The sequence below is a fragment of the Tachypleus tridentatus genome, chromosome 10 (assembly GCF_004210375.1).
Source record: "Tachypleus tridentatus isolate NWPU-2018 chromosome 10, ASM421037v1, whole genome shotgun sequence".
Taxonomy (NCBI): Eukaryota; Metazoa; Arthropoda; class Merostomata; order Xiphosura; family Limulidae; genus Tachypleus; species Tachypleus tridentatus.
This window is the reverse complement of record NC_134834.1, coordinates 170840861-170864804: the sequence shown is the minus strand read 5'-3', so window position 1 is coordinate 170864804 and position 23944 is coordinate 170840861. Positions and strand designations below refer to the sequence as shown.

Here is a 23944-nt window from a genome sequence, read left to right as displayed (position 1 = left end):
TGCGTTTTGTTTGGGTAAACATATTTTAGGTTATTAGTTTGGTTTGTTTGTTTTGAATTTCGCGCAAAGCTACAGGAGGATTATCAGTATGTATATTTTTATTTCTTGTTTTTATTCCTAGTTACATGCAGCAAGGTTTGACAACAACTTGCACGAGTATATTTTTTTGTTTTTATAATAAATAATATATTATACAAGTGGATCTAATGGTCAAAATAATAATAATATATATGGCAATGGCTGTTCCAAGATGTACGAGACAGTTAATTAAACCATTACAAAATTTTTAATATATACCACGAAAGAAAAGTCCTCACCACTGTTAAGCGCAAGTGCTGTTTGGCGTGGTGGAAACAAGCTTGGAGGAGCTCTGGAAGGTCATAATGCTCTGCTGCGCAGATAAGGCCAGGAATGGAGTTGCAGGTCAAAACACAAGAGCCAGTGTGGAGGTATTCAATCAGCGTGTGGAATGTGTCACAATCAAACTCAATTATATTAAACTGAAAAAAAAACAAACGGTAAGTGTATAAGATACTCCAGCTATCCTTAAAAGGTACTTCAAATTAAAAAAAATAACAACTAATTTCTAGATCTGATAAGATAAAAGTTTTTTATTTAATATCAGCTATACTTCATTAATTTATCTGTACTTCCCTTTAGACAGAGGCTTATGAAAAGCAATATATATATATATATATAAATGATTTAACACCAACAATAAACTTCTTTCCGCCATGCAGTGAGCTTGCTATACAGAGTAATTACAAAGAACGTTTAGCAGTTGAGCGCGTCCTATCTCACAAAGGCTATGACGTAGGAAGATAAAATTCCACACGTATGTTCAGGGTATCATGCGTGCAATTTCAAATGCCAAAGTTGTCACGTGTTGCTAACAGGAGCTCCACTGTAATTTCTTTCACATATTTCCCAAGAGTATAAACTGACCTGTCTACTGTAGTGCAGCGCATGTTTGTATACAGGTATAAACTAGTAAAATGCTATTACACCAAAAAATGCAATCCTGAATCAGATCTCAGAGAATACAGTAGACAATCTTGTTCCAGTGTTGCTCTTTATAAGCTCATAAAAGACTTAAACCTGTTCAGTGCCGTAAACGAGATAACTCGTCCAAGCCGATCGGTAACACAGTGCCACGGACGAGTTAATTCGTTCTCTGTAATACCTAACTTCAACGCTAGATGTCAGCACCATACATGCATTTGACCCACTTACAAATTGTTTCACTTTCGATCCAAAATGGCGTCACGACAAAAAGTTACAAAAAGCTGAAATACTTGGCAGTCAACAGTTTAAGGAAATAGGTTGTATTTGTGATCAGAAGAAGTGCACATGGGTACAACAATATACGTTGTCTCGCTCGGTGTATGGGTTTGTCAATTCCAATTATTTATTAGATTCTTTGGTCAGCTTTGAAAACGTTTACTTACAATCTGCATCATGTTCAAGTACTGAAAAAGGCGTATTTAAATCAGTGTGTTGATTTTATGTTGTAATTCTTGGAAAGACTGAGAGTCGATGAGCAATGACCTGCCAATATTTTAAGAATTAATGAAGTACACTTTACACTTTTTGGAAGTATCAACAAGCGCGTTGTTACCCAACTAATTTATATAGTTTGAAACTAATCCACATGTGGCATTTTCTGCACACCTCCATGATGTTAAACTGACAGTGTTGTGAGATTTCACAGCTGACTTTGTTATTAGCCCGTAGGTAAAAAAACAAAACAACATAATCACATAAACAATAAAACTGCACGTTGAGAATTGTGCCATACCATTTCAATACTCATAACCAATATGGTTCCCATGCTGCAGCAACAAAAGGTGATACGGTTTTATACAACATACTACTTCTCCCTATATTGCTAAGAAGTTGGAACACATATTTAGGAAAAGGTGATAACTTCAGTCCAGAATCATTTCACGTCACTCCCCTTGTGAATAGCCGCCTCATTCACCTGATCTAATACCAACCGTATTCTAGTTGTAGGGGTACCTATAGTCAAGCGCGATACCATGGGGAAAATCTCAATCAATTCCATACCTCAAAGATTCAATTGCCCAGAAAGTGGCCAACATACCATATGAGATTTGCTTTGTTGCTGTAATGCCCGTTGTTACAATGTTGCAATGCATTCTGGACGCTGGAGAAGCACATTCTGAAGAGTTACAGTGACCAGACATAAGGTCATAATAGTGCCCTTTACAGCATCATATAACAAATGTGGTAATTGTGTCCACATTATAACCTTAACAATTTTTGAGCAATTTTACCTTTCTATCCATACTGTTTCTGAGTTATGACCCAATTAACTTTAAGACTTTCTTTATAGCCACTTTGACCTTATTATGTAAATCCCAGTTATTGCATGATCAGTAATTCATGATGTAGCTATCTATATTAGTGATATTTTCTTAATGAAAAACTAAATGTTAATCTTTTTGAAGAGACTAAAATACAGGTTAAGTGTTTGAAAAGAACTGAGTATAAATTGGTTTCTATTTAAACTGAAGCTTTTTATGTATACTTAAAACCAAGTAGTAGGAATAAGCTATACAAAATGTCTACTTCATATCTGTCATTTCTACTCTTTAAATCAAGAATGAGCTAAAATATCGTTATCTAAGTTGTTATTACAATTTAGTTTTATATTATTTCTGCTAAAAAACAAAGAAAAAGCAAGTCCAACATGGTTTGTTAAGAACTGAACGGAAACATTGCTTGATTTATTCTAACGAATGCTCATATCTACATGAAATACTTTTTCTGTTATACTGGTCGGAAATTTCGATAAAATACAAATCAACAACAAATATAAAGCATGGATGTTATATCCAAAACGCAAAAATGGCGTGCCTGCTTTCAAAAACTTAATGATACACCAATCTAAAATATTACAAACTTATATTTTAATTAAAATATAAACTATGTTAACTGAAAAAAAATGTATAGTATTTGTTAATTTAACTCAATAAGTTAGTGTTATGTTTGCTTAAACACAACTGTGTTATACTTAATACTAAGATACAATTATGTTACATATACCTCTGATTGGCAAAGTTTATTTCTGTCCACTTTATGAGCATCTGCACACATGCTCAAAGCAACTCCAGAATCGCATACCATGGAATTATCTTCTTTGTCAGATTTGTCTTTGTCTAAAATCGTATATATATAACAAAAGTTTTTGCTTTATTCGTAAACCTTTAGGCATAAGAAACAAAGATTTTATTATACCACAATGTTCTAATCCATACTTTAACACTTTATAACAGTTGACAGATGTAAAGATTAAATAAGAAAATCTTAACTGAATTTAAAGATCTTTCTCGTCAGTAAACTAGAAAATTTGAAATTTAAAATACAGTTGAAAATTTCTCCCTCAGTAGAAGACTATATTTTATATACACGACAGAAGATAAAGCTATAAAGTAAATTTATATGAGCAAATTCATTAATGATGTCTCATTGGTTAAGCAATGAAATTTAACATCAAAACAATTAATTTCAAGATCCAATCTTAGTACGCCAGAAATTTAATAGGGCGGTAGTAACGTGCGAAAATCATTTCATGCAGAATTAAGTTACGGTTCTAGGAAAAAAAAAAAAAAAAGACTTTACATTAATCAGATCAAACTGCAGCAGAAGCCAGCAACATACCAGATAGTGTTTGTTTCATTTTACATTTTTGACAGTTATGAATAACGAAATTTGCTTTTCATATTCCTTTAAAATAATTATACATATTCTTTATCTCATGTGTTACAAAATAAATAACACGCCTGTGTCTTCTATTTGGTTATGTAATGGATATCACTCGTGAATGTATAAAAATAATATGTATATACATTAATGACAATAATTCTTATTAAATCACACATTATTTCATAGCATAATACACATATATACCCTCACATTTGTTTTGAAATAGAATAGTAAAAAAATTAAAAATACATATTAATAGTATTTTTGTCTATCAAAAGAAATAGAACCTCGTGGTCATTGCATTCGATTCGCAACTAACGAGTCGGGAGTTGGAATACTGTCATTGGATACACTTGCTCTTTCAGACATAAGGACGTTGTAATGTCATGGTCCCTTCCACTTTCCATTGTTCAAAGAATAGCCTAAGAGATGGTAGTGGATGGTGTTGACTAACTGCCTTTTCTCTAGTCTGTTATTGTGACATTAGGGACGACTAGAAAAGTTAGCCCTTGAGTGGTCTTGCGCAAAATTCAAAAACAAGCAAACAAATAAACAAAAAATTCTACACAACAAATAAAAACAATAAATTGAACAACAAATCCTTTTAAATTTCCAAAATATGCAGGATTTAAGGACAAAATATTTCCAGTAAAAATTAGTTTCACTTATGCATTTTACATATTTTGTGTAAATTTCTAGCAAATGAAAAAAAAACAAAGTCTTTGTGAATGCTGTAGGCAGTTAATCAAGAACACCCCTTAATATGGAAGAGTTGTACAGTGTTTAAGCATTACAATGTTTTATTAAATAAACTTACTGTTACCACTCTGCCAACGTTTCAGCCCACCACTGGAGTAACCGCTATCGGTACTTAGTCGATCTTTGCTGCTACTTCTACTGCTCATACCCCAGCCTGCCCAACTACCGAGCCGAGAAAAGGCTCGGAACACCATAGGGCTAGATGGAACACTCTTGTTCCGGGGCTCGTGCATCTGCGGCACCTAGTAAACATAATAAAATGTCAATTTCTACATAAATTCACAGAAGATGCTCCATACTGATCTGACCATGTTATACATAATGTCAGCTATTCAAACTAAAAATTTTAAATGCCGTAGTAAACTTAGAAAAATTATTCGCACATTCTTTATGGTATCCTGACTTAGTTTCAAATATCAGAAATACGTGAAGTTAGAATGATTAAACTATTTAAAATGGCCCGGCATAGTCAAGCGTGTTTAGGCGTTCGACTCGTAATCCGAGGGTCGCGAGTTCGAATCCCGGTCGCACCAAACATGCCGTAGAGGCGTTATAATATGACGGTCAATCCCACTACGCGTTGGTAAAAGAGTAGCTTACGAGTTGGCGGTGGGTGGTGATGACTAGCTGCCTTCCCTCTAGTCTTACACTGTTAAATTAGGGACGTCGAGCGCAGATAACCCTCGAGTAGCTTTGTGCGAAATTCAAAACGAAATCCAATTTTTTTTTGTATTTTAAGTCTTCGAACTTATTGCTGAAGAAAGAGAGGTATGCAATCTCTTATTTAAGAAAACAGTTAAAGGTGAGGACCCCGAAAGTTCTCTTATTTTTCACTTAAAATAATTTTAGAACATTTTGCAAAAAATAAAAATATAATAATAATTTGGTAAAAGAGTAGCCCAAGAGTTGACGGTGGGTGGTGATGACTAGCTGCTTTTCCTCTAGTCTTACACTGTTAAATTAGGGACGTCAAGCGCAGATAGCCCTCGTGTAGCTTTGCGCAAAATTCAAAACAATTAAACTATTTCTGTTAGTTTCAGTTCAACAACTGAAGCAAAACTTTTAAAAATGAAGTATATATAGGGACGGTATGTACGTAATCCGTCTATTATTATTCAGTATTATTAAATCATAATATCTCATAGAGTGTGAAACATTCTCGGATTCTGTCAGATAATAATACATGTACAAAATGTAAGTCTGAGTTAGTTAGTTACACAAATAAATTTATACTGCGTGATTGTGTGTTTATTCATAAAGAACGTACAGTGGCGATTTCTGAAGCGAAGACATCACAGATTGTGTTGTAATAACAGTGTACAGAGTAAAACAAATTGTCTTGTCAATTGTGTTATAAAGTAACTGAACCAGGCTGTGTGGACTTTGACCACAAAATAGGCGATTATTTAAAGCTCTGGATACAGTTGTGGTAACAAACACTGTAACCTACACGTCTACATATGTTTGATTGTTCTGATATAATATTTTATATAGCGATATCTATGCAGACTTACAACACTAGAAACTGTACAGTTTCTATACTCACGGTGGGCAGAGCACTGATAGTCCATTGTGTAACTTTGTGCTTAATCGCAAACAAAGAAATTATTCCAAACAAGTGTAATACACTGGTGTTTTTTACTGTTTAAACTTATTGCCAACAAGCGACAGACACCTTCTGTAAAGAACACGACTCATCCATGCATAAAATATTAATACCAATGTCCTTCTGTGTCTATTTGGAAACTTCCTTATAAAAGTATTCTAATATGTCTAGGAAAGATTCGAAATATGAAGATACTATTTTAATATTATCCACTTTAAAATAAATTAAATATTTTTAGAATGATTTTCTTTCCTCTGACGACACTTATTCGACATTACATCATTAACCAGAATTCTAAATACAAAACACAACGCGAATTATCTGGAAATCACTGTATTTAATAACATGTAATAATAATAATAATATATAACCTAGATATGAAAAATAATAAATCTGATTAATATAAAGAAGAACAATCACACTTGTTATTATTCTTTTTCCCAGTGTCTAGCTTATATTTAGTAGCTAAACCACACAGATGAACCGAACGAACAACATGACCAGTTTTAAAATATTCTTTCTTTTATAAGAATCAAGGGAGAAAATACTGGTAACTTGTGGAAGACGAATCTATTTGGTAAGAGTTATTTAATTCTTTTTATGATAAATTGCTAGACATTCTCTGAATAGAATGCACATTTGAGAGAAAATAAACACATACAGTAGCGGTTATCAGATCAATAATGAGTTTATAAGCAAAGTTCGTTCTCATGGTTAATAATGGTTGCTGTGACGAAAGCGAAAATTATATAATTTAATAATATAAACATATGTAGTTGCAACAATATCTATTAGATATTTAGTCTTAATAAAATCTATTTAGTGTAAAATACAATACTTTTTAAGTGCGTGGGTAAAGCATTAGATGCATACTTTTAAAGGGTTTTAGTCTTCTGTGTGATTACACTGATTAGGCTATAGTGTGATTTTGTAGGTATTGCTTGCACGGTATGCAAGTAATCAATAGAGTGTGCTGAGTACGGTACAGAACATTTAATCAATATTTTAACTTCTTTAATAATTGCGAGACGAGCGACTAAAATAACCGAGTTAGGAAGCCAAGTCAGTTCTCAAGCCAAAGTCAGACAGGATTCGTTTTCTCAAATGTCACATCTCAACGTTATTGTAGCGTAGATGGAAATGTCGCTCGAGGCTTGTTTGTTTCTCTATGACGTAAAAGGAAAATTGGTGTCGCCTGAGGCAGTTGGGCAGACCGCTTGTCATGCAAATACGAAACTAACTCTTCCATAAACTAATGATACCTACGGAATTGTAGACCTTTGAAACCTGAATTTTTATTTTTAGAGAAAAACTCTAATCACATGTGAATTTTCAGTGACAAATCAAAACCAATACGAAACTTTTCTTGCCATTTTACGTCATGGAACAGAAAATATTCATATCATTGACGATGTTATTGATTTTTGCTTGAAGAGTGAGAGAAAATCAACTTTCTTTTCATCAAAACGAAAACAAAACGGAAAACAATTATCCAATCTTAACATATAAACTAGAGCAATAAATAGATACAGAACTGATCAAGCAACCTACATGTTAGCAGCTGGTATAGCTCACTTTTAGTATTCTACATGCATTCTAGGTAAATAAAACAGTAGCAGTTGTTCATGTACACATATATATATGGTAGTTGACTTACGTTTAATTAGAGCTATTGTGACCATTAAATAGAATATCTCTTATGGAGGTATTGAATCAGGTACTAGACTGTTCCAATTCAAGCCTACCAGTTAAATATTTTTTTACTCTCTGTTTCCGCTCTGAAGAATGTTTAGCCCAATGTTAATTTTGTAACTCATTAAAATACTAAATACTATTTTGGGTATCAGTTTGAGTTAAGTTGTTGCTTTTATAGTATAGAAATATCAGCAAATGGAACCAAATGATTAATGATTTCATCATATTCATCCAAAAACATTAACTTATACACGAATTATTTATATTACTAACAAGGAAAACATTTTCCACCGAGATGACTATTTGGTGAAATAACAGAAAAAATAGAAGAGATAAATCAGGATACATACCTGGAGAAAGTTGCTTGACTTGCTTCTGGATGAAGTTGTTATTTTGCTGCTTGGATCGAGGGTATTGGACGTAGATCCTAATCCAGTACTAAATCCATAAAGCATCTCGAGAAAAACTCTACAAGGGAGCCAGTGAAAACGTAAATCAACATATTTATTTATAAAATAAAAGTAATAAATAATGTATCTCATACTAAAGTTGAAAACGTAAATTAACTTATCACAGTTTTTAAAGAATATACGCTCATACACAAATGTGACTTTTATTAAATTTATGATTCTTGAACAGTGACTCATCATGCATATATATCACATGAAATAATGAAACAAATAATATGCAATAAAGTATACATAATGAAATTTGTACGACTCAAATTAACTTTCTAGTCTCAAATCCTGCTTTGAGCTGGTGAAAGATACAGTGGTACTAAGATATTTTGTTTTTGTATAAACACACCTTAAACATACGTGTAACTGATTGTACGCAGTTCTAACGACTATATTTGTTTAAGTATTATTTACCTTAAGACTCCTTGTTCTAAAGTTAATAAAATCCTTCTTTCAAGAAAGACCCACTCATGACAAGTGCTCATTCAGTTTATTATTTATTATTATTTTGTTATTTTCACAAGAAAACTTATTTTATTTTACATATATATATTTATATGACTTTAAGATAGTTTTAAAACTGATTTCCAGTTTTCATTTAGCTATGAACACCATGAGCGATTTTCTCAATGTGTTAAGATATTCTACAAATCAGAGTTTCTGATGCTTTATCTTATTTCTTTAAATAATAAATAAACAAAAATTTCTAAACTTAGGATTTTATATATTTTTGTAAACCGTATTAGTCAACAACAGACAGCGACTCTAACAGACTGAGGGGGGGGGGTCTTACATATGGTAAAGCTATTTCCGCTTAGCCTCTTTTTTACCTAAATAAACATATGCTATAAAAATAAGATGTAAAAATACTTTGCGAATGGAAAATTATATCTGTCTACACGTTCGTAACGCGCAGGAAAAGAATTGCCACGTGCAGAAACACGACCAGGACAGAAATATCAAAGGAGTATATTTGTGAAGGTACCACAGACAGAGCAAAATGAGAAACAAGTGTGAAACTTCACGCAGATGTATATCATAAAAGTGCCACAATTTTATTCTTGGAAGCCTTGCCAATTATTTACAGTTGTTCTTATGTAAACCGTGTTGCAAATAACACATTTCAAAGTAACTGGTAAAGAAAAAAACAACAACAAAAAAACCTGAAAGTAACACCAAATAAACTTTACTTCTGTCATCAGCTTACCTGCTACGAACTCCTAATAATGCTCTAACAGCATAGACCTTCTTTTTGTCTTTTCCTGTAAAATAAACGTCCGTTTATGACAATAAACAGAGTTCTTTCACGCAGTCGTGTATAAAGTTTAGTTTAAAAGTTGAAACAATGTGTTAAGTGAAAAAACAATTATTCCTTATAAATCGTGTCTTATTATTTTTCCTTCTATTTATTGCTATCTCGTGTTCGCATTATTTCTTTATTATAAATAAACTCAGTATTTCGAAAATTGTTTATTTTTTAAGTCTAAGTTCAAGAAAGGTTCAGTTCAATCTACAACTTTATCAACTTGTGTTATTGGGTTATACTAGGTTCGGATAATTCCACTCCTCATCAGTAACCCTGAACACAAGTTAACCAAAGAAAGATAAACTATGTCACAGTGAAAAGTACCAAATATAATGATGGTGTTAACGTGCCTTGTGGCCAATGACATTTTGTCTTTACTTCACCTATCCAGTGTACAGGTTTTCCTCATGGTGAATACAAAGCACATTCACGCCAACAATATGTTTGATTAGTTCATTGTGACAGAAAAGAAATTAATAAAGACGACAATGTTGTTCAGTTTACAAAAACGATAAATTTCTAAAAATATACGTTGTACAGAAAAATGTATGTTTTAATTGAAACGTCTCAGACCTAAACTATATTGCTTTTCTTAAAGTCTTTCTCGAATGGCTGTATTTATATAAAGAAAATTTTTACAATGCTAGCTACTTTCTATAAGAAATTTCTAGCAATTTTTGTTTAATTTGAAATTAAAGTACAGTTAACATGACAGAACTTTGAAATCACATTTTCCAAAATTTCCGAACATAAAATATTTTCGCGAATGTTCAAGAATTGTAAATAATTTTTACGTTTTTCTTAGTAAAATAAACACCTACAGTCTCGTCCACCCACTGACCTTGACCTACGTTAAAAACTACGTCGCAAAGGTGTCTATTTTCCTGGAATGCTTTTGTAAAATCTTTAGCGAGTTGTTCGTGTCCTTCAAAGGAATCTCTAACACTGTCCAATAGAGGGCTGGAGGGGCGCATATGACCAATTGGTCTCCAGGATCCTCGTCTGCAAGTATATACTTGATAATAATAATATTTAAAATTGAGAATAGAGGTTTCATACTTTCATTTAGGTTTTTTCAAGTTATTTTCAAAACTAACTAAATAACCACGGTGAACAGAATGACGCGATAAATAAGAATAAAAAATTGATAATGAAATCATTTACATGAGTATTTTCAATCGAGAAAGCACGTGAATTAAGCGACCGTGTCAAAAATACCTACTATTCAGATGTATGTAATTAAATTGATCCTTAAAAACACATAAGGCTGGCGATTAAGTTCGATTTCCTGTAGCAAACACGGATGAAAATGAAATTCCAGTCCATCACGGATTAATCCTAAGATTCCTGCTGTAGCAATTATACATCTGAAACAACTGGAGTAAAATGTCTTGTCCAAAGACACGTGGTCATACGCGGTTAACCCTCGAACAGCAATCTTTCGACTACGAGTCTAAAATACTAATCACTCCCCACGGTTCAGGCATGTCTATCCCTAATTTTGAACTACTGACCAGAGGAAGGCTAGTTATTAGCGGAATCTCCCGATAGAAGAACTTTGTTTGGTTAATGGTACTGAATAATGGGGTTGATTGTTTATTTTGTAATGCGTCCACAGCTAAAAGCGTAGTATCCTGTTTCACCTTCGAACCTTCTGTCCTCAGCCTGCTGGTAATAAAAATATATACAATAACGTATACAAATTAATAACAAAAACATACATTTTACTTAAACAGTTTTATGCATTTGCAACATATAGTTGCTTATTATCAACAGAAAAAAAATTGCTCATGAAAAATATATACAATAAAGAAACATAAATGGTTATGAAGTATGAATGTGAATTTTTGTGTTAACAATTATCTAAAGCAATTCATAGATCATAAAGCATAATATTGCTTCTACATGTTCTGTTTTATCAATAAAAACCAAAAACACAGCTATGTCTAACAATACATAGACGTTCACGCAAGTTGCATGCATCAATATTAGTCTTAATACACTTTCACTGTTCTCAAAAGTTTAAACTATTGGAAGCATACTTCCAAAGGCAGATAAGTAAAACATGAAAACATATTCTTTGAAATTAATATTAAGATCTTTATATGCAAAAACGGCTCGTTTGGGTTGAGAAAATATTCACAAACCTTTGTGAACCTGACGATGACCGAAGAAGGTCGAAACGTTGTTCGCTCTTCTATGTAAAATATTTTCTCAACCCAAACGAGCCGTTTTTGCATATACATGTCTCAACAAGTGGGTTTCTCGACATCACTGATTAATATTAAGATCGTTTATCTTGCTTACTTGTTAACATAATTATTTATATTTATTTTTAAAAAGCTACCTGTATAATGAGAAAATTTTTGATCGCTTGAATTTTGCGCGTATTTATTCCATTCAATTATAGGATGCCCGTCATGGCCTGATGTTTAAGGCTTTCGACTCGTAATCTGAGGGTCGAGGGTTCGTATCCCCGTCTCACCAAACATGCTCGCCCTTTCAGCCGTGGGGGCGTTATAATGTTACGGTCAATCCCACTGTTCGTTGGTAAAAGAGTAACCCAAGAGTTGGAGGTGGGCGCTGATGACTAGTTGGCTTTCCTCTAGTCTTACGCTGCAAAATTAAGAACGGCTAACGCAGATAGCCCTTGAGTAGCTTTGCACGAAATTCAAAACAAATCAAACCAATCAGCTGCAGGTAGAAAATTATTTTTTTACAATTCTTATGCGTAAACGTTTTAGTGTTTATATCGTAATATAGCCACAACCAAACGGTAATATACTACATAGCGTGTTTAGTATAGAATACATAACCATAGGTTATAACATTTTGTGGCTCTCGTTTGTATGTTCTATACGGCATAAAACTAACAAAAATATAATTAAATCCATGAACCTATATTCACGCATTTCTATAAACAATAGTTTTGGATTAAAGTTTTGAATGTATCTACTCAAAGTTTTTAACTGTGTATCAGTAATAATCGGGTTAGTCAGGGTCGTTATCAACAATAATCGGGTTAGTCAGGGTCGATAGTATGGAATGTCATCAAGAGAGACTTATCTATCATTGGACCTGGGAAAAAGCAAGGTGTAGATTTTGCTTATACTCACACCTTTCTCTCTAAGTGAAACAGACAGCTGGAGGGACTGGAACTTACGTTCAGCGAACTTCGTTTCCACCCACCTCCCGCGGAGATATGTAGTAAAACGCACAGCTCAAAGTTGATGTCCTCATCTCCTCGTAGTATAGAATATTTTTAATCTACACTTTCAAAAGAGGAACGGTTTTGTTTTGTTTTTTAATTTCGCACAAAGCTACACGAGGGCTATCTGTGCTAGCCGTCCCTATTTAGCAGTGTAAGACTAGAGGGAAGGCAGCTAGTAATCACAACCCACCGCCAACTCTTGGGTTACTCTTTTACTAACGAATAGTGGGATTGACCGTCACATTATAACGTCCCACGCCTGGGAGGGCGAGCATGTCTGGCGAGACGGGGATGCGAACCCGCGACCCTCAGATTACGAGTCGCACACCTTAACACGCTTGGCCATGCCAGGCCCAAGGGGAACAGAATGTTAAATAGTCTAAAAACTTATTTCACTTTAAAATATAACAGGTTCGCTCTCTCTCTCTCATAGTTATTTGGGTATTGATGTTTATATATCCAAAAGGGTCAGGTTTCGTCAACCTCTTCCTTCTTCCTTTATATTTGTTTCAGCATCTGTCAAGTGTATTTATATATGGTACACGAGGGCCAGAGTAACCCGTACTTACTCAGGCCCCTATCAGGGCAATGTCTATGCACGGTCTACACATACACTTGGTGCAAATAACTTATTTCTCTTTATAGTTCCATAATTATTTGTACTTTCATTAGATAGGTATTAACTATAAAACATTTATATATAAAAACCCTTTCAATGTTTATTAGTTAACCCATAAACTAACGTGAAGTCGAGTTTATATGTGACTTTTATGTTTCATTTTGAAAATATATATTTACCGGGGAAAGGTGCTTAAGTCTATCCTCATCATGTATGCAGTACCTGTCTAGTTCGCTTATTAATTCATTTTTCTCCAGCTTTTGTAAAAGTAGCTTATTGTACTATGTAGGAGTCTATCTGCTATTGTTTCTACGTGTGCGTATTTATGCATGGGTTCAGATGATGTAGTTCTGGGTACTTTATAAGCTGTTGTGAGTTGTGTAGTTTGTATTGTTTGTAGTTTTTTTTGTAGTAGTTTTCTGTTTACATTTAATCATGCAGGGGTTCCATAGTCAATTACGGGTCTAATGTATGTTTTGTATATTTTTACGATGTTATCTGCCGTTGCTCCGCTATTTTCACCAGTTAGACTCCTAGCATTGTTTGTTCTTCGCTAAATTTTTGCTTTAATGTTATTTATGTGGTTTACTTATGTTAGTTTTGAGTCAAATGTTAGTAGTCCTATAAATTTTGCAGATATAGCAGTCTGAAGTAGTTCTCCATTCATATGGATCTGTGGTTGTATTTTTTTATGTTAAGTTTACTTAGTGAATACTACTAGTTGCGTTTATTTTGATTCTATGTTTTTGACAATATTCATTTATTCTGTTTAATTGTGGTTGTATGTTTGTGGCTGCTATTTCTGGTGTTGGTGCGCTTCTCCAGATTGCTACATCGTCAGCGAACTGTGAGGAGTATCCAAAATTTGGATCTTTTAGAAGCATGTTATTCACGTACATGATGAATAGGATAGGGCTAACCACTCTCCTTGAGAAACGCCAGCTTCTGGAGTAAAACACTCAGAGAAGGTCCCTTCAACATTGACTCTACATAATCTGTTTTCCAGAAAGTTTGATTGCCAGCGAATAATTCCCCACAGCAGTCCCATTTCTTGCATTCGGAACTGGAAGCCGTTATGCCGTATAGTGTCGAAAGCCTCCTCAATATCGAGAAAGTAAGAGCATTCTCGTTTATTAAAACTATCAACAATTGATTCTGTTAATCTAACTTATGAGTGTTTGTTTGTTCTTGAATTCGCGCAAGGCTACACGAGGTCTATCTGCGCTAGCCGTCACTAATTTAGCAGTGTGAGAATAGAGGGAAGGCAGCTAGTCACCACTACCCAACGCCAATTCTTGGACTACTCTTTTACCAACGAATAGTGGGATTAACCGTCACATTATACCGCCCCTACGGCTGAAAGGGCAAGTGTGTTTGATGTGACGGAAATTCGAATCCGGAACCCTCAGACTACGAGTTGAATGCCTTAACCACTTGGCTCTGCCGGGTCTGCTTATGTGATATAGATTGCAATGTTGTTGTCAGCTTCTCATGGTTAAAGTAAATATGATTCATTTTCAATTTCAAACTTAATAAGATGAAATCTAACTGAAAAAGTGTAGAGTTTCGTGAAAAAAGAGTAAAAAACATATATGTGGGTGAACAAAGTTTATATATTTAATCATATGTAACATCCACTACAGATAATATATCCATCGCGAATTAGCAGGCCAAACATACACTCTCGAAAAAACAACAAAACAAACTATATGTTTTTGGTTATGTTATTTCCACAAAAACCCCTCAAGAGATCTGCATGTCTTGAGAATAAGATTGACAACTAACAACCAAATCGGCTTAAAACTGTTTCAGTAAATATAAGTTATGTCAGTCTCAACGTTTACTTACATACTTATCAATTTCAGCATTTGTTATTATTTATTTCTAGCAGTGTTTGAACAACAATGATAGATAGCCTTCTGGAATATAAACATAAGACACATATCACACAAACGAGAATGCAAATGAATTATTTCTCACACTAATCAATATTATTTCTTCTCACCTATATTACCTGTTACTAGTTACAGCGACGAGAAAATGTCTGTCAAACCGTGGTATTTTTACCCAACAAGTGACTCAGATCTCGGATATGATTACTTATGTAAATAAAGTCACAGAATAGTTTTCACTAAGTATGGTGTTGATTCATGCATTCATTGTAAATGTTGTCATGACAACCGTCTCAAGAAACCATTATTGATAAGAAGTCTACAAAATGAACTCTTCTTCTGACAATTCAATGAACAAGTATTGATTGCAAGGAACCATCTGCCTATACCGCCCACTAGGCAGTTATGAAAAGATTCGAACTATACAAAATAAAAGTGGATGAAAGTTCTGACTTTCAAACAATGGCTGAAAAAGGGTGGTTCAAGCTACAAAACCAGGTGGCGTTAATCCATAGTGTGATATGTCTGACATTAATCCATGGTGTGATATGTCTGACATTAATCCATAGTGTGATATGTCTAAAAAAATTATTTTAAGAAACGCATGCATGTACCCAGCGAAAATAAAATACAAACTTCTGACTTATCTATCTTGCAGAAATAGATTTAAATAATTTGACCTTTGGAAAATGAAAAAAGTTAAATAATTTTTATTAGTCACTAAAATAAGTAATTAAAACGTTAATGAGCTATGAACCCTATATACGTATTTTGTTTTTTATTTACACAGCCATACAACCAAAGACATGAGGAATACAAGTGCAGGTAAACATCGATATAAAACGCATCGATAAAGCGCGATAATCAGTTGGGCGCGATGGGGTCTTAGGCCCCAAATTTTTTGGGGTTTCTACAGAGGCCGCCGCTTAATATTACCACTGCTTAATGTAATCAGAATTCTGCTTTTTACATTTAATTTCAGTCTTAAAATTGAATTTAATAAATAAAAATAAATTAAAAAATCCTATATCATTGGTGTAAGTAGTTTTGTTTGTTTTTCTTTATTTCACTACAAAACGCGTAAATTTTGCATTATCGCTCACCCCGAGGGTCAAAAAAATATATAATCAAATCGGTATAAGGCGCAATCAGATAGAACGCGGTCGAATTTTTTGGACCCCAACTAGCGCCTTATATCGATGTTTGACTGTATCTCTGGAGCAAAAGTATTCACTTTCTGTTGCGAGCTCGAAACCCCGTGATCGAGCACGCTCACCCTTTCAGCTGTGGTCAATCCCACTATTCGTTGGTAAAAGGATAACCCAAGAATTGTCAATGAGTGGTGTTGACCAGTTGCCTTGTCTCTTGTCTGTCACTGGTGAATTTAGTATAGCTCGCGCATATAGTTTTCGTGTAGCTTCAAACATTTTAAAATAAAACAAACAAAAACACTTTCTATTAGATCTTTAATAATAATAGAAAATATTGAAAATCACTTCCAAACTTGTAGGACTCCAAGACGCCAATGTTTCACCTGTCGCAGTTAAAAAACGCTATCATTTTATAACTAAAAAACAAAAATAATACATCTTTATTCGAGTGCAATAAATTGAATGTTTTTAACGTTTCGTACAGATGTTTTGTATGCAGTTCATGACATTCTTGTAAATAAGACATAAAATATCCTAAATCTCAGCTAGTCCTTTATTTTGGAGAAACCGTTATACATCACAACAGTTATTCTGAAATTTTACACTTATTTGACCCTATTCCTGTATTGTAGGAGTTCAACAATACTCTCCTTAAGGAGTGGTACAGAAACTTATACAGGTGTTAACGTTTTATCTAGCTCCTGAGAATGATTATTAACAATAGATGGGGAATCTTTAAAAGCACTCTACAAATTTGACCTGAATTATCAACATTGTTGCTCTTTTGTTTCCATCACGTGCATATTTGAAAAAATAGCTCTCTTGTTTATTGAAAATGTTTATAGCTGTTCTGTTGAAATCATGAATACCACATACTAAGCACGTTGGTGCTGTAACAAAGATTCTACTACTGAAAAGTTAGTTTTTAACATGTTTCTTTTTTATCCATTTGACTATCTCATCCTGTAAAGTTTGTAAGCTATAATCATCATAAAAAAAGACACATACTGATATCACATAAACGTTCTGTGGAGAAAAGAAATTCAAATTAGGACACGCTATAAGAGAGTGGGAAAGACTAGGAAAGGCTCCTGAGAAAAGCAAATGTTTGTCAATTATGGCAAGAAATAATGGTATATTTTCAATCAATCTTATGCACCGGTAGGGTCGTGGGAATTTCCATTCGCTAAATTACACAATATTTTGTCTTGTCTCTTCATTGTTAGACATTGGTCAAAGCCACTCATTACCAGTGAGAGTGGAGTTGTGCTTGGTGATTGAAGTATGCTCTGAGAACCTGTGTTACTGTAACGTAAAACACCCAATGAGAACATGTTTGGTGACAGAGGTGGAAAGTGATACTAACACGTATCCAGTAAGGTTGGACCTGAGAACAGTATACTGCATGCATAATTGTTGAATTGAAAGGCATGACTCTGTCAAATGTGCAAGTACTATTCTATAATGTATTGTAAGTCTTGTGTATTGTGGCAATCAGCTAGCATCACAGCTATTTTGTCACTTTGAGTATGAATGCACCTAAAGTCTCTAGTTGAAAGCTGAGTTAAATAATGTTAACTTAATGGAAAGATATGACCTCATTGAATTATTTATCGATTTGATGATGTGATTGGAGGATGTTATAACCAGTTGAATTGGATAACGAAGATATCATCACATTTCATACATCCAATAAAACAATCAGCACTGATGTTGCCAGTTTGATATAATTTTTTATGTTGACAGACAAGTTAATACAACCTTTAAGGTGCTTAGCCATCTCCTTTAATAATATAAAAAAATTATAATACTTTGAAATATCTAAGGATCACGTATGTTTATTATACACCTGTCAAAGCTGAAAAACGCCATCATTTTATAATTAAAACATCGTGTAATCGTGTATACTGCATTTTGGTGGTGCATATGAATGTCTAGACATGTTAGAGTCTGTCTGTTGTTTTGATATGCTAGATCTTGTTTTTGAATACAAGCAAGTCACGCTGGACAATGAAAGTAGATTTAAGCTTTTTTTCGGCATTTTGGATAGACCATAAAATTTTTATTACACCATTTGGTCTGTTTCAGATGATTCTTGTACATGCTATGTCATAATCAAGCAAATAGTGAGTATATTTACTAGTACCCAAACAAATTATGCAAAGATTATCATGAACTTATATTTTAAAATATTCTATTAGGGCTTAAAGAAAGCATACTTTTAACAAATTTTAATACAAAAAAAGAGATCAGTGAAGATCGAAGCAGTACTAGGTCATAAACCTACAAACCCAGGTTAACAAGGTCAGTGTTTTACCACTGTCTTGTCCATATCTACATATGATGTATGAATGATGACACCCTAGTTGGGCCCGGCATGGCCAAGCGTGCTAAGGCATGCGACTCGTAATCTGAGGGTCGCGGGTTCGCATCTCCGTTGTGCCAAGCATGCTCGCCCTTTCAGCCGTGGGGGCGTTATATTGTGATGGTAAATCCCACTATTCGTTAGTAAAAGAGTAGCCCAAGAGTTGGCGGTGGGTGGTGATGACTAGCTGCCTTCCCTCTAGTCTTACACTGCTAAATTAGGGACGGCTAGCACAGATAGCCCTCTAGTAGCTTTGTGCTAATTTGAAAAACAAACAAAACAAACAGACACCCTGGTCTTTCATCACACCTACTTGGTCATACCTAACAACGTGAGAATGGTGATCAAAAGCATCAAAGATACAGGCTTGAAATTGAATTAAGGGAAGTATGTATTAATGAACAGATAAATGAAGTTTCTTGATGGCATAGTAACCATATATGGATTATCCATTGATGTAGATCTAACTCTGACTGAGATGAAACAAACTTTGTGGTGTGCGCCTTTTCTCTTTTAGTGTTTCTAAAGTAACTATACTTTTCTCTGCATTGACTAAAGATGATGCTTGCTATGGATGCAAGAATTTTAACATATATATATACCAATCCTTGAAGCAAGATTCGTTCACATTATCAGTGCTGACTCATTCTTATCAGAAGAAGTGGAACTAAAGCAGTTTTTGTCACAGGTAAATGCCAACACAGAGTGGGCAATCGTGTATATGATCTATGACATATACACCATCAACTCTTGAATGTTGAAATTGCAAGAATCTTGAAGAAGTTGCATGCAATTGTACTCTTGTCAGACTTTACTTCTACAACTTGTATGTTAAGAAGTATTCATATTTAAGTTGGTCAGGCATGACCAGGTGGCTCGACTTGTGATCTCTATTTTATTTTAAAATTCGTAATTTTTAATACCCTCGTTTGTTTACTTTTTATGTTATGCCTTTACAAATTATATACTTTACTTATGTAAATAGTGGCGTGTCTGTTCATCGATATATAGCGCCATCCGTTGGGTTGAAAAGGTATTTAAGTATGTGTATGATATGTTTACTAATTATATTACACCTGTGTGTGTGTATATACGAATTTTTATTTAAATATCAAAAATATATATTCACGGACCAGTCAAGTAAGTGAAAAAAATCTTGCAGCGATAGTCCGAGCCGTTTAGGCTCCAGCCCTGATGGTGTGAACAGGTATATAAGTAGCAGACGTAGAATTTATTGTTTTAGACATATTTTCATTGCTATACATGAAATGTTAGAGTATACATTATACATATTTTAGAGTATTATTAGTATACATGTGCATAATATATCGTAACCAATATTTTGAATAGTCGGTTTTCGCTTTGGAATTCGGTAGGCTTAGCAGATAGCCAAATGTGGCTTTGCTATGAGAATTTTTTGTTTGTTTGTTTGTAAATTTCGCACAAAGCTACTCGAGGGCTGTCTGTGCTAGCTGTCCCTAAGTTAGCAGTGTAAGACTAGAGGGAAGGCAGCTAGTCATCACCACCCACCGCCAACTCTTGGGCTACTCTTTTACCAACGAATAGTGGGATTGACCGTCACATTATAACACCCCCACGGCTGAAAGGGCGAGCATGTTTGGCGCGACGGGGATGCAAACCCGCGACCCTCAGATTACAAGTCGCACGCCTTAACGCGCTTGGCCATGCCGGGCCTTTCTATGAGAAAACACACACATACATACCTTAGGAATTCAATAGGATGTTGTTTTTCTTCGGCGCGTGAATTATTTGGAATCCTTGTCGAACCCAACCATTAAATGCTACCTTACTTAAACAAAAATTGGGATGAAAAGACCAGTTAAAAATGTTGAAACTTAATGTTCCAAACAGTCGATATATTAACTTTATTTTAGTCGATGTTTTCACAGCTCTAATGCTCGAGGATGAAGTGTGTTTGCAGAAGCTGCCACTAGGGGTACATCAATTAGCTACACCAATCGTCACTTTATATTATCGTTGCAATTGAGAGTTGAAATTATGATATTTCAAAAAGGAAATATCAATATGCAACATTTTTTAAATATTTTATTTATTATTTCAGTGTAACTCTGCATTTTACGTTTTTAATATTATGTTTATTTTTAATATTCCTGTATTTTCTCTGTGACTTACTCTGAAGTTCGTATTTTATGTAACCTTATTCAGTTTATTATATGTAATTTATCATTGACTTTACGCAGTGAATTTTACGACTTTATGTTAAGTCTCTATCCATGTTTGTTGATTTCACGTTTTCATTGGGTTTGCTCAGAGTTAATTCGTTTAACACTAAAATACAATCCTTGGCAAGGTTTTCGTTGTGTAATAATTCTTTTATAGACGTATACGTTGTCACGACTTTCCTTCTACTCTTCTGTAATTTGCTGGAAAATCGTTCTGTAGAATAGCTTTAAAAATACTTGTATTCAATTCGTATGAAGGTAGAAATTGTATTATTATTTCTACCTAACTGTTATGTTATCGGTTCTAGCAGATCCTGATTCCTTTATATATATGTGTGCCAAATGAAGGTAGAATATAATGTGAACATAGAAGGAAATGTTATATATGTTTAATATATTTTATACTTTTTAATCTGTGTTGACATGGTACCTAAAAGTAGGAAACGTGTTATGAAAACATTTGCATAATCATACAAGTGTTTAAAATTCGACGGACGCAAAACAGCAGCGTCTCTTAGATACATGTGGGATATTTTATATGCTACTTACTGTAAGATGTTTGTTCCCAATGCTTCTATAACAGTAGATGTGCACTTTAGGAGGTGATATAAATTCATTTAATACATGCCAAACAAGCCGTCAAAGTATGGGCTACATATTTTCTGGCTTTGTGATGGAATAAACCATTATACTACAGATGGGATTGTTTTCACCAGAAAAAGTCCAGAGGAGTCTGGGATCAATCATCATACATCGATAAGTTAACAGTACTGAATTTGATTTCAAAGGCAACTTCACTGGTGAGTTATTTACCAAAGAAAGATAAGGTTGTAGTTATGCTGAGCACAATACATTGCGATAAAGCAGTAGCTGAATAGAGGAAGAAAAGTAAACCAGATATCATAAAGTATTACAGCAAGAAGAAAGATGGTTCGTACATATTCCTGTAAGCGATAATCCAGAAGATGATCTATGTTTCCTTTTTATATTGTTTTAGATGAGGCTAGCCTGAATGTCTAATTGATGTACACATCATAGCACTCAGACTATGGACAGGGCCTGATGCACAAGGGATGTTGTGAGGGAACTACTCACACCACACATTGTTGGAAGGTAGTTCCAAACTTCCTAAAACTGTCATTGTTTGATATCTGATTAAGAAAGTTTATGATTTAAAATATTTTGATACATGAAAAAACTACAAAAAACATAACGTTTTGTCATCATAACAAATACGACGTGACCAAAATATTTCTGACTATAGTATTTGGTTAACACTTACTGTTTTGGTATCTGATATTTGATATAAGAAATTTGATATGGCTTATTAAGTTTTGTCAAGTGACCAAAAACTCTCTGACCAATATAATTTTTGATATCTGATAAATAACTTTATTGGCTTTGTTAGAATATAGAATTAGACCAAGAAACTTACTAACCCATGAGGTTTTGGTATTTATTTAACTAAGAAAACTATTGAATCGTATAGTTTTGGTATTTCATAACGAAATATACTAAGTTATAAGGTTTTGGTATTAAACCAAGAAACCTGCACAGATCAAGAAAATATTTGCTGAAAAAATATTGAAATACATGATTTTGCAATTTGAGAAGAAAATTTACTGGAGTTGGTATCTGACTAAAATATTTATGGAACAATATAATTTTAGTATTTGACCAAGAAATCTACTGAACTATAAAACTTTGGTACAGGACCAGTATACCTATACATCTATAATGCCTGGTTTTTAAGTATTGGGACTAGATAAATGAAATATTTTGATATGTAAATATTTGGAATTGGATCAATATATCTACTAACCTATAAGGTTTTGGTATTTGGCCAGTCTCAGCATGGTTTTGGAGATTTGTGACCACATCTTCTAGCATCTGACTTCTTGTTCGATCCTAAAATGCGAAAAATATTTTATCTTTGGACTTGTGAATGTAAGTTATTTTCCTTTCTTCATTTCTAGAGAATTTGGTAGTTAGAGCATTATTTCATTACAAATTATAATGGATGGTTTATTGAAAATAATATTATATTCGTTATTTGATTTTATAAAAAAAAACATAAAATAATTAAAACACCTTGTTTAATTTAAACTTGTCTTTTTGTTAAAGATTAAAATTAAACAAGATGTTTTAATTATTTTATGGGTTTTTTATAAAATCAAATAACGAATACAAATACTGTTATTTCAATGACATTCATTAATGTATAGAATTATCAAATTTTAAATGAAATTACACTCTTGTATTCAAAATAATGAGAAACAATATCAGTGCTATTATTAGTCTTTGTATTATACTGTTACAAGATATTTTTCTTGTTAGTATATAAAAGCACTAAACACTTTATATATAGATATATGTTTAAACATCAGTCTCTTTTTATAGATTATTGCACTCATAGGTTCATTAGGATTTTTACCTGCATTCGCGCAAACTTAGGGGCCGTATAACTAGCTCTTTCGCCATTAACTACTTTCGCAAGCAGCCATTCTCTGAAAAGCGGACCCTGAAATAAGAAAATATGGTGAGATTAAAAATTATTAAACAGTCCCATGCTTTTTTATATTCTTATGTCTTACATTACGCTGTTAGATTTGTATTAAAGTCAAGTGAAATAAAATATGCATTCTAACCCGAAAAAAATTGTATTTATATAATATGTAAAAGATCTAAATAAACCTCATTATATCCAATTAAAAAAACTAGCAAAACAAAAAAAATGCATCAGATAATTTATAATAATTGTTTGGAAGATAAAACGACTTGAAAGTAAACCTAACTGAAAAACAAGAACTCATAATAGTATTGTTGAGACTAAAAATAATAATAGACAAATTAATCTTAAACTTTTGTTTAAAGAAAACAAAGTGAAATCAGGAAACTAATCGTGGGAATTATCTAAAGAACGCTAGTTGGAAGTAGGAACACTAATAG

General features: G+C 33.5%; 1 protein-coding gene and 1 long non-coding RNA gene across 3 annotated transcripts in view; one reads left to right on the top strand and one right to left on the bottom strand.

Moving 5' to 3' along the window:
* LOC143230902 (uncharacterized) overlaps positions 1-23944 on the bottom strand; it is an 80685-nt gene that overhangs the window by 13794 nt on the left and 42947 nt on the right. The window contains exons 8-15 of the mRNA XM_076465201.1: positions 23430-23516; positions 22818-22903; positions 10395-10555; positions 9455-9509; positions 8140-8257; positions 4547-4730; positions 3070-3182; positions 318-500 (exon numbers count right to left, since the gene is read on the bottom strand). Of these exons, the coding sequence (XP_076321316.1) occupies positions 318-500; positions 3070-3182; positions 4547-4730; positions 8140-8257; positions 9455-9509; positions 10395-10555; positions 22818-22903; positions 23430-23516 (987 nt within the window). The remainder of the gene's footprint in view (positions 1-317; positions 501-3069; positions 3183-4546; positions 4731-8139; positions 8258-9454; positions 9510-10394; positions 10556-22817; positions 22904-23429; positions 23517-23944) is intronic.
* Positions 374-23526, top strand: LOC143230903 (uncharacterized). Of its 2 annotated transcripts, XR_013016674.1 has the most exons (4): positions 374-518; positions 21993-22108; positions 22843-22942; positions 23396-23526. It is a non-coding gene; the product is annotated as an uncharacterized LOC143230903 (long non-coding RNA). The 2 variants fall into 2 exon arrangements; XR_013016673.1 differs by lacking the exon at positions 21993-22108.